The following is a 12,306-nucleotide window of genomic DNA, read 5'->3' as shown; positions in this document are numbered from 1 at the left end:
GATCCATCTCTTACAGTCCATTGCTGCAGTGACGGGCTGTGAGGCCAAAGTAATGAGAATAAAAAATGACAGATTTGTTGCCATTCGCATCTTGGCATGCTCTTTATCTCGTGGACAAGACTCAGCTGGTCTTCCTATCTCTATAGTCCCACATTTGCAACTACAATACTGTTTCAGTGTATGCGTGATATAACAGCACAGCAGTGTTTCAAATAAGTTATGAAGGTATATGTGTAATTAGTGCAATCCCAGAAACAGAACTCATCTTTTGCAAACAAGATAAAAATGTTTTATGTATACTTAGAAATGGAGCAGCTTGTAAGGAAACAGTATATTTATGCATCAGGCTTCATAGCATAGCCAAGCTCAGTGTATAACGACATGGTTATAATACTGAAGTGTGTTGCTTACTTTGAATTCAAGTGTGTGTTGCTGGAGCAGAGAGCGGTATCATCTTCTGCGGTGAGAACGAGTTTCAGAGAGTACGAGTGATAATTGAGGCTCTCACTTTCACCTTGACTCCACCTGGAGCTCTCAGATGAGACACATTTACCAACCAGGGAAACAGCCTCTTACATGCTGCCCAGATTTAGAAAGCTGTGGTGTGAAACGTTAGGAGGCTGAGAGAGACATGGCCGCTCACGGAGTGGATAACGTACATCAGAACAAAGAGAGGGTCAGAGGCAGTTAGCTATGTTGAACAAATTGGCAGTTTTCTGTATTTTCATTTATGTGTCGAGTCACTGCGGATGGTGAAAACAGTTAGTATGTCTTCTTCAAGTCTTGTGATTACCTGACTGTTTCTCTAGCGCCACCATAAGGACAACACTCTTTTGTACACCAAAAATATCCTAGTTTAATATCATTTTCCATACATTTCATGTGCACATTCATGGCCCCCTGAGGATTTCACACATCCAACACAACAAATTAAAAATAGCAATCATGCACTCAGAAATGAATGATCTAATAATGGGCCGATTATCTGTGTATTTTTTCTAACAAATGTACAATTAACCAGTGCCACCAGTCAGGATAACATTTCAATTTGACTAAAGCTACAGGACTATACAATCTCAAGTACACTGAAAAATTGAAACGTTCACTTTAAGTAAGTGTATTATGTCAACAAATATCACATAACTGTATAAGGTTAGTTGAAAGCAATAATATATATTTTTATTTAAACTTAATATTATTACTTTAAACTAACCTAATACAGTTATGTGAAATCTGTTGACATAATACATTTAATGAAAGTCAACGTTTCAGTTTTTTTAGTGTATATGCTTCTTAGGTCCGATAAACATTGTATCCTACAGGTTTCAGCAGGACGTCTTAAGACTTTATTTGGTTACGTAATTAGCAGGAACAGATGATATAGTTTCCTATCAATTGTGTCGCTCATCATGCCATGCTATGTACCAACAGCATGTGGGGAAGGATCATCCTCTGTCAGTCCCCTCACTGAGTTGCAGTTTATTTCAGGAGGCAGCGATGGGAAGCAGAGAGAAAGAATGACACTTTGCTGTAATGGGATTGAAAAGGACGATAGATTGTCTCATTCGCAACTTCGACACGCTCTATATAGCCTGACCATGATTCTAAAGACACATTGTCCACAGACGCCAGTCCACAGACACTGTGGACATAAGATGACCATAAAGTCATGAGGAGAACTATTGATCTATGACCCTTTCAGTGAAGAAGGAAAGTGTTAGTAAGCTAAGTTTACAGAGAGTGTTGATGCACACTTGCAACGGCTAATATATAGTAAACAAACCCTTTTTAGTGACACACACCTAACTGCACGTTACTTTATGTGTTACATTTCTGCTTGAGAATGTGTAAATATTGTAAACAAATCTTCACTCATTTTCAATTCTAACAAAAAAAAGGCTTTCTTTTGTCTTTTCCTAAAAAGCATATGCTCAGAGATGATGCATGGCTTTGTCCCCAGCAATCTAACAGCAACAGAGTGAGACAGTCTAGTCAATGCAGCGGCTCACACATCATTAACTGAAGTAATGTTTCTCTTTATTTATTAGATCTCAGTGCTGTGTTTGACACTGTTGACCACAGCATATTACTAGACCGACTGGAAAAATGGGTGGGACTTTCGGAAACAGTTCTAAATTGGTTTGAATCCTACCTAAAGGACAGAAACAACTTTGTTTCTATAGGTACATACACATCTGAGTTGACAAATATGACATGTGGGGTTCCTCAAGGCTCCATCTTGGGACCTCTTCTGTTTAACATCTACATGCTACCACTGGCTCAGATAATGAAAAACAACAAAATAAGTTACCATAGCTATGCAGATGACACACAAATCTACGTAACAATTTCACCAGGAGACTATGCTCCAATTCAAACACTGAGTAAGTGCATTGAACAAATCAATGACTGGATGTGTCAGAACTTTCTACAATTAAACAAAGATAAAACTGAGGTAATGGTTTTTGGAGCAAAGTCAGAACGTATAAACGTGAGCGCTGAGCTTCAGTCTGCAATGTTCAAACCAACAGATAAAGCCAGAAATCTAGGTGTAGTCATGGACTCTGACCTGAGTTTCAACAGTCACATTAAAACAGTTACTAAATCAGCCTACTATCACCTAAAGAATATATCTAGGATTAAAAGACTAATGTCACAGCAGGATTTGGAAAAACTTGTCCATGCTTTTATCTTCAGTAGACTGGACTACTGCAATGGTGTCTTCACAGGTCTCACTAAAAAATCTATTAGGAAGCTGCAGCTGATTCAGAACGCCGCTGCTCGAGTCCTCACTAACACTAAGAAAGTGGATCACATCACTCCTGTTCTGAAGTCTTTACACTGGCTTCCTGGGTGTCAAAGAATAGATTTCAAAATACTGCTGCTGGTTTATAAAGCACTGAATGGTTTAGGCCCAAATTACATTTCTGACCTCCTGCTAAATTATGAACCATCCAGATCTCTCAGGTCTTCAGGGACTGGTCAGCTTTCTGTCCCCAGAGTCAGAACTATACATGGAGAAGCAGCGTTCAGTTAGTATGCTCCAAATATCTGGAACAAACTCCCAGAAACCTGCAGGTCCGCTGCAACTCTGACTACTTTTAAATCCAGGCTGAAGAAGCTGCTTTTAATTGAACTATTCATATCTTAGACTGCACTGTAACTTGTATCCATGTATTTTTTCTTTTAATGTTTTAAATTTAAACTTCATTAATTTCTCCATGACATTTATGAGAGGGACTGCTCGAAAGTAGGATATTTGGGATATCCATCGTAGCCAGGGTTTACGATCAGTTTTTAGGTGAGTTGTACTGAGGAACAAGTATCACAGCACCGACGGGTGAAAAATAGTGTTTTGGTAACACGGGGTGTTCAGGTAACACTTAAAGACTTTGTTATGGAACGCAAAGCAGAGTAGGGGGCTAGTACACCCTCCTGAGGGTCCAATTGTGGATGTCATGCGAGCAAAACATGGTGAAAACCGTCTGAAACTCCATGACATTTATGAGAGGACTGCTCGAAAGTAGGATATTTGGGATATCCATCGTAGCCAGGGTTTACGATCAGTTTTTGGGTGATTTGTACTGAGGAACAAGTATCACATCACAGACGGGTGAAAAATAGTGTTTTGGTAACACGGGGTGTTCAGGTAACACTTAAAGACTTTGTTATGGAACACAAAGCAGAGTAGGGGGCTAGTACACCCTCCTGAGGGTCCGATTGTGGATGTAATGCGAGCATAACATGGTGAAAACAATCAGTCTAAATTAACAATCGGGACGGAAATGTTCGGATTTCCAAAGGGAGGTTCTGTGAATAAATAAAAAATCAAGAACCGAAATAATTGAACTATTCATATCTTAGAGTGCACTATAACTTTTATCTTTTAATGTTTATTTTATTAGCTTTTCTTTTTAATGACTGATTTTAAATGCCATTTTCTTAATGTCTTTCATTTTTTGTTTTTCTTTTAATGTTTCTTTTATTATCTTTTACTGTTTTTAAATGCCTTTGTCTGAATGTCTTTCATTTTTGTAAAGCACCTTGAATTGCCTGGTGCTGAAAGGTGCTATATAAATAAACTTGCCTTGCCTTGCCTTTCTTCTTCATGTTCTCTTTTATCTCTCGTTGTTCCTCCCTTGGTGTCTTCTCAGCCAAATGACACAGATGTAAGTATCCATAAGTTCCCCTCATTTATCAAAACATCACTTTACTTTTTGCACAGAGCCAAATTGAACATCTACAGCGCCTGCTTAGCTCTGTGAAGACGGCTTCACACCAAAACAGAATATACACACACACAGACATTCAGAGATGTAGAAAAACACAAATCAGACACACAGGAGCCAATCACAGGTAGACATACAGTATCACACACAAATTAACACCTTCTCACCAAGAGCGACAGGTAGTACAAATGCACTTGACACGGACACATGTTCACGCATAACACATCCACAGACAGACCCAACATGGGTTCAATCATGTTTTCACGTACACAAATATCATCATCAACACAAACACAAACTACACTCTCACATCTTCCACCTATATTTAAATCGCTTTGTTAGTGTTGAAACAGTTTCACTTGTCTGCCCTCCAGTGCTCTGACGTAGATGGGGTTTGTCCTCTTCGGTGTGACAGCGTTGTGAGTATAACTGTCTGATATTAAGTCATTATGAATTAAAGATAAAAAGGAATGAACTATATCATGTCTTTCTATTCAAACTCTAAAAGGTTGTCACATGTAGCTTTAACTTCATAAAGTAAATGATATTACTATTTTGCCTGTTGTCATCTTGTTATGTTTGACACAGATCTTTTTTTATATAAATAATTGCTCTCTGTTTTTTTTGTCATCGCAGGATATTGCATGCTACATGATTGACAATAATGGCTTTGTCATAATTTCTAAACAGCGCAATGATGTGAGTACACCCACACACACACACACACACACACAGAAATTGTGCTTTCTAATCTTTCACTTTACTTTTTGTGTGCTCTTACTCCTGTCAACTTTTCAATTTCTTAACAAGTAACAAAACACATTTTGAATACCCAAAACAGTCTATGTATTACCAAGAAACACATTGTTAATTAGGTTTAGAACTACTTCCATGACCTTTTTTGTTTTCATATTAGCATTTTCAAATGTCAGACTTTTCCCACAGTAATCATCAACAGTATGTGCAAGCAGGAGTAATTATTCAATACTCATCATGAGTCATGACACACAATAATTGTATAATTAGCACAGCACTGCAGAGGCTTTAAATTAATCAACATAACAAAATAAGCAAAGCAGAAAATCATTTTAATGTAGCAGTTATAGTTTGAAGTGAGTTTCTGACCTCTTTTTATTCCTCTCTGTCATCACACAACATAACATGGTTGGATGAATAATTGATCATACAGTTCACATTGTGATCATGATGTGAATTTATTATGTTCAGCCACACAAATGATTCCACGCAGTGATTTTTCCTTCTCTTTTCTTGTAGGCGGGTAGATTTTTTGGCGAGATTGACGGATCAGTAATGACAACACTAATCAGAATGGGCATGTTCAAAAGGTAATGTCTGGTTCTCATTGCCTGTCTGTTTTGTGTGTGTGCGTGTATATGCTTCTCTGTTTGGTTATTTTGTAATTCAATTGTGGCTCATAAATATGATTACATGTAACCCTTGTTCTGTAATACACACATACGTGGTTGCTGCTGGGTCTTAAACGTAAGGGTTGTTGCAAATGTCTATTTATGTGTTCTTACAGACCTAAGACATGCATTAGTATGCTTAGAAACCAATAGCCTGGAGGGTGTGCTTTGCTGTCATTATAGAGACTCAAAGGCTCTGTTTTTATTGCTATACAGTCTCTGCCCTGTGTTGCACTCTTACGTGCCGAGGGTAACTAATCCACCCATCTTTGTAAACACAGTCCTCTAGATGTCTCAGCTTTTCCCTTGTTCCCCCTTTGAGCTTCTGTGACTGCCCTGGATTATTTTCCCTTTTACTTTTGCCCGCCATCTATGTTTGAAGTCTCATGAGTGATGTGCTATTTTTATGCAGCTAAAGGATTTTGTCATGTTTCATTTGACACAAGATATTACATAACTGGTTTTGAGCATGCATGAACTTCAGTGGCTGTGCACTCATACTTACTGTATATTGTAAGTGCATGCATCTGCAAAGATGTCTGTGTTCTTCTGCCTCTACCTACATAGTACAGTATATATACAGTATATACACTGGGTCAATTCTCTCTGTAAAAAAGCCAGTAATTATAACTCTGAGATGATTTTCTCTCCGTTTTTTTTCTTCTCTAAGTTTAGGGTTTCTAGAGAGATTAAGCTGAGCTATACAGCGCTGTGTGGTAGTCTGCAGAGGGTAGAGGAGTCGATATAAGTCAGTGAAATACTACCTGAAGAGCAACACCATGTACTTGTGTGTGTGTGTGTGTGTGTGTGTGTGTGTGTGTGTGTGTGTGTGTGTGTGTGTGTGTGTGTGTGTGTGTGTGTGTGTGTGTGTGTGTGTGTGTGTGTGTGTGTGTGTGTGTGTGTGTGTGTGTGTGTGTGTGTGTGTGTGTGTGTGTGTGTGTGTGTGTGTGTGTGTGTGTGTGTGTGTGTGTGTGTGTGTGTGTGTGTGTGTGTGTGTGTGTGTGTGTGTGTGTGTGGGGTTTTTTCTACAGGGTGTCCTTGTTCGACTACCAGGCCATGTGTAAGATGAACTCGCACTCTGTCAGCAGCGCCCGTCCACTTCTCAGTGTAAGCACAGTGTACTCAATCTGTATACCATAATATTAATACTAATATTACAGTCCAATCAATTCTGAAGTAACGCTCATCTGTTTATCTCTTCAGCCGTTTTATGGTTTGGCTTCAGCCCTCAAGTGGTTCCTCTCCAACTTCCTACTGTAAGTGTTGCTAGGGGCAACCACAATGTCAGTTTATCCTAAACAAAAGTGATTTTTGTAAAAATGTGCTATTATGTATCACTATTCACTAAGTTTTGCATATTTGTAAAAGCAGTGGATTTTTTATTTCATTGTTGAAAATACAACATTATAATAGGAATGGTTTGATATTTAGAGAAACAATGCACATTATCAATTTTCTTTCCAAGAATTAGATAAAAGATCAATAACACTTTCATGTCTGTTTGATAAAAATGAAGCTAGGTCTAAAATTGAAAGCATAAAGCCTGCGAACAGAAGGAAACAGCTGGCTCGGCTTTGTCCCAACCTTATCAAATCTGTCTACCAGCATCTCATGCTTAGTTAATTACATATTATATCTTGTTTGGGTAATCTGTTATAAAACCGTATAGCAAAAACAACAGTTTGCTGTTTTACAGGGAAGTTATGTGCTGGAATAAACATTTCAGTTGTCACTACTTAGTAAGGCTCCTCCAGTTATCCAGAACGGCTACCAATGCTACTAATTACTGCTGATTCATCTGAGGAATCACTTTAATATTCCCACGGTACAACTTTGGGGCCTAGCCCAGATTTTGAAGTCAGAATGCAATCTGCTTGCTATCTGCTTTGGTCCATAACGAAGGCCGCCTAATTGACTCTCTGTCCACTCTCCTCTTCTGTCTTCCTCATAAGGTTTCTCCTGGAGTTTAATTTCTGTGGCTTTTGGCACACGGAGCATTTTGTTGATGGTGAGTTCTGCAAGAAAAGTGTTGCCAATTAAGGTCAAACTCTATCTTTGTGATAAATGTCTCTTAAAATGTCCTTTTTTCATGTATATTTTGTAGATCATCAAACCTTAAGAGCAGACCTAGATTACTGCAATTTGACCTTATTATCAACTTCTTTAGAGAATATACACACATCTACATGGAATGCAAATCAATTCTTAAGTGATTATTAAATCTTATTTAATATTAATGTGAATGTCTGGGCTAATAAAACTCACCATCGCTCATTCTCATCAACCAGTCATGGCGAACATGTAGGAGTAATGTCCCGTGTCATTGTGCTGTATGTTGTGTCAATCCAATACCAGCAGTGGAAACATTAATCCCCAATCTAGAAATCATTATGGAGTCATCTGATCCCCTCACCTCTCATCTGTCTCTGTCTTCCCATCGATCACACTGCTCATTACTACACCTGTCAATCATCCACTCTTCCTCCAACTCGATATCATCATCATCATCCATCCACTCAGCCAAGGCATCTTTCAGCGTGTGTGAGTATATGTCTCAAAGGGTTTTTAACACCACTGCTCTCTAATTACATAACTAATTCTCCACAACAAGACCTAAGCAGACTGTTAAAACTGAAACAAATGTAATTCTGAGGAAGTCATACAGAAGACATGAAGTTCTCAAAACACCATTAAAGCTCTTCCATATGGTTTCAAACCCATAATTGTACCTGCACACATCTAATAGAGGTACATGGTACAAAGAGCAATAAATGGCTGAAGTGTGAAGCATTTACTGTAAATAGCACCCAGCATCCTCCTGTCACAGTCTATCAGCCTTCCAGTCATCAACACAATGTCACACACACACCTCCACACACACTTTCACATCCAACCTTGACACATGACCCATATCTATTTCTGTAATAGCCTCGGCTCATAAGAAAAGAGGGGACATTCTTCAGCCGTGTGACACCGAGTACCCCAGCTTTGTCTACGAGCCGTCAGTCAAAGAGACCAACAGCATCATTAAGTGTGGACGCTGCCAGAAGTAAGCACACACACTCATGCACACTTATAGCACACACAAATCTGCACACACACCCTAGACCAGTCATATTAAATTGTCTGCCTCAAATCCATTTTCTATGGCTTTTCTGTGTTCTGCATACTAAGAGCAGGGAGTGTGAGGAAGAGGGGGAATAAGTAGAAAGGAAAGGAATCAGATCTGGGTACATGTGGTTTCAGAAAGACCGAGAAGTATATGGGGGGCGAGGGAGAGGGACTGGAAAACTGAAATTAATAAGAGAGGTAAATGAAAAAAACAGAGGGATGGAAGAGAGTGGGTGACAGAAACAGAGATGGAAAACAGTGGGAGGCAAGAGCAGGGGGGAAGAGAAGTGTGTGTGTGTGTGTGTGTGTGTGTGTGTGTGTGTGTGTGTGTGTGTGTGTGTGTGTGTGTGTGTGTGTGTGTGTGTGTGTGTGTGTGTGTGTGTGTGTGTGTGTGTGTGTGTGTGTGTGTGTGTGTGTGTGTGTGTGTGTGTGTGTGTGTGTGTGTGTGTGTGTGTGTGTGTGTGTGTGTGTGTGTGTGTGTTTAACAGAAAAGAAGGAAACGGGGAGAGAAACACTGTTTACTACAATATGTCTGCAGGTTTGTGATCATAGGTTGAGTGTGATCGCCCTCATGAGGCTACAAAAGGTATAACATAGCCCTTTAAATGCTAAAGGACACGGTTACAGACTTTAGAGACTTTTAAATGCAGTCAAGTACATGTGCAACCGTATTTGCTTTAGTATTTCTGTGGGAACCAAATTTGGATAATAATTTAATAAATACACAAATATATCATTTTGTATCACTGTTACAATTATTGTGGGTATTGTATCTGCCTGGCTCAGCAACCTCTTCTTGACAAGGTGTTCATTTCATACAACACAAGAGAGGTTTTCTTTTTGTGCATGTGTTTGTGTGTGTCAGGATGTTTGTGGTGCAACAGATACCAGACAGCAACCTGTTGATGCTGGTGGTGCAGGCGGACTGTGACTGCTCCAAACAGTACCCACCCATCACCATGGAGCCCAAGGAAGTCAAATATATCCTTTGATTTTGTTGCTATTCATGGAGTATGCTGCTAGTGCTGCCCTTTGTCTTCCTATTTCTCCCAAATGAATTCCATTTGTAATGCAGTCCCTGTTGCTATGGAGAGGGCGAGTTGACAACAAACAGGAATCTCTAATGTTGTAACTAATCCAGGATCTTTAAACTCCCCAACAGTGATCACTTTATTTGTTTTCCCTTGCACCAAACTTTAATTCTGGAAATTGTGTATGCCTGCTGTGGTACTGTGAAGCTCACCGTTGAGCGGCCCAGACCAAGCAAGGAGGCAGAGGCAGAACGTCCAAAAATATAACCCGGCGTGGGCATTTATTAAAATCATACACAGCCTCAATCTGCTGCTCCTGTGCACACATCCTGCAGCCACAAGGATCTCACACACACCCAGTCCTCCCAACAGACAGGGCAACAGAGCCTAAATACCCACACTCCCAATCATCACAACAAGACACAGGTGAGGGGGGAGGAGACAACACAGGACACCAGGTGCACACAATCATCAGCCACAGACAACATATACTGTGCAAACACGCTAATAAAGTGCCCTATTACCCGGCCTGAAGCCGTCAGTCCATAGTGACGAAGTTACCTTCGTCACAGGTACATATATAGAATTGTTTTTTACTAGATTAATATAAAAAAAGAGGTTTCTCTGAATCTAGTCTCTAAGGGCGATGGCTCAGTGCCAAGAAAGTACTTGCCGTGGAGAATCCTTTTGTGTTGCTGCGGTTGCTCCTTGACTCCACTGCACATAATGCCTCAGTGAAGTGTGACAGGATGAGGTCCCAGAAGATCCGCCGCCGCCCCGAGTCCTGCCACGCCTACCACCCCCAGGTCAGCTTCTCATTGGTCCATACGTTCATTTTGTCATAACCTCCTCATAATGTTTTGCTGCAATGTCTTCTGTGCATCAAACCCATTTCTAATTAGGAGAGTGCCTTTTTGTTTGTTGTCCTGCCGTCTGTATATCTGCTATTTTATTTAGCTTGATTGCATTGAAACTGGTTTGGAATGGCTTTAGTCTTGGCAGAGACACAAAGTGAAATCACTTTCTGTTTGTTTCTGCAGGAGAACGCCAATGACTGTGGAGGAGCTTCTGTTATATCTCTCTCTGCATCTCTCTTCCTCGCCTGCCTCTCCTTCTCCACACGTGTCTCCTGATGATGGACAACTTTGCTGTTTCAACTAAATTTCTCATATAAACGAGGAGATTGGAATGAATCAGGATCAGTGTTTGGACACTGATCAAGTGGGTTAAAAAAAACGTTCTACCCATGACGACCACAACAGTCTCTAATGACGGACCTTTGATGTGTTTTTTTTAAGCATTTATTGGTTAACTCATGGAAAGTATACATCTGAACTGAAAACTGCAACACAAAAAAGCAAGTTATAGGCCGTTGTTGCCGTGGATACTTTTCCATTAGTTGCTTTCTCATACACCACATTGCATCTCAAAATGAAAGAGGGACTAAAGAGATGCAGGTGGCAGCTATGACCTGAATTGATAAAAGAGGATTACAAGTCACATGATGCAACAGAAGAAAGTCCAGGGGGGAATATATTAATCCTTTTTCATATTCCACTGAACTGAATATTGCAGTACATGCATATTATATATGCAGCTGCAAGCATGCGCAACTGGAGAACTTTATCCCCTGAAAGCTTCATATTCTGACTATGTTTTAAACATTAAATGAGAGACAGGAGAGAAGGGCTACAGCCATATCTGGTAAACATTGTTGTTTAACATCAGTGTTGCTGCTGAAAGTCAGATTAGAGAATTGTGTTTACAGTATACATTTTTCTGAATCTAATCTCAAAGGGCCATGGTTCAGTGCCAAGAAAGTACTTGCAGTGGAGTTGATAAAAATTATCAAAAAGTATGGGACGTCACTTCACTATCTTGTTTTTTTTTTTTAAACTTGGATTACATCCACAAAAAAAATCTGTGACATATCTTTGAAAAAAAATGTCTTTGCCTTTATGTTTTTATCAGCTGTGTCTTTCTGTTTGTTTTTAATTATGTTTGGCAAGAGACCACTGTGGAGCTCACAGGATGTAGATCTACAATCAAAAAGGATAACAAAAAGATGGATTGTTTTTTAGATAAATACATGCAATAAATGAAATGGATTCAAGGCTAAACTGGAAGGAAGATGCAGTTGTACCAGAGCATCAGTGTTTCCAGAAGTCATTTATGCTGTTGACTATGCATTTACTGGACTGGGTTTTTTCAGATGCTTTACCTGTGTCCCAAGGTCATGCATTTGCTTCTAAACCCTTGGACTATACAACAATATAATTGTATAACTTCATGATTAAGTAAAAAATGCTCTCAGTTTGGGAAACAAGTTTCTATTATGAACAAATTAAAATGTGAAATGTTCATATGAGTAATCGCAATGTACATTAATATTAATATTGTATGGTTGACATGTGTACAAGTTGTGTGTTGACTGAAGTCATGATTTGATAAGTAAAATAAATTATCCATGTTTTTTTATCGTATTTGTCACCAGTTTGTTGTTGTTTT

The 12,306-nt window shown here is 39.4% G+C and overlaps 1 protein-coding gene across 1 annotated transcript in view; it reads left to right on the top strand.

The window, feature by feature from the left end:
• The window catches only part of cacna2d4a (calcium channel, voltage-dependent, alpha 2/delta subunit 4a), a 110,806-nt gene extending 98,535 nt beyond the window's left edge, over positions 1-12,271 (top strand). Inside the window, exons 30-41 of the mRNA XM_071201758.1 lie at positions 4,155-4,169; positions 4,604-4,648; positions 4,866-4,928; positions 5,505-5,575; positions 6,688-6,763; positions 6,860-6,912; positions 7,609-7,664; positions 8,177-8,197; positions 8,585-8,705; positions 9,633-9,751; positions 10,525-10,604; positions 10,839-12,271. Coding sequence (XP_071057859.1) covers positions 4,155-4,169; positions 4,604-4,648; positions 4,866-4,928; positions 5,505-5,575; positions 6,688-6,763; positions 6,860-6,912; positions 7,609-7,664; positions 8,177-8,197; positions 8,585-8,705; positions 9,633-9,751; positions 10,525-10,604; positions 10,839-10,931 — 813 coding nt within the window. The 3' untranslated portion in view covers positions 10,932-12,271. The remainder of the gene's footprint in view (positions 1-4,154; positions 4,170-4,603; positions 4,649-4,865; positions 4,929-5,504; positions 5,576-6,687; positions 6,764-6,859; positions 6,913-7,608; positions 7,665-8,176; positions 8,198-8,584; positions 8,706-9,632; positions 9,752-10,524; positions 10,605-10,838) is intronic.
• Positions 12,272-12,306: the final 35 nt, after the last annotated feature.

The sequence above is a fragment of the Pseudochaenichthys georgianus genome, chromosome 23, assembly GCF_902827115.2.
Source record: "Pseudochaenichthys georgianus chromosome 23, fPseGeo1.2, whole genome shotgun sequence".
NCBI lineage: Eukaryota > Metazoa > Chordata > Actinopteri > Perciformes > Channichthyidae > Pseudochaenichthys > Pseudochaenichthys georgianus.
Note: the sequence above shows the minus strand (reverse complement) of the source record. Positions and strands in the feature narration are given on the sequence as shown.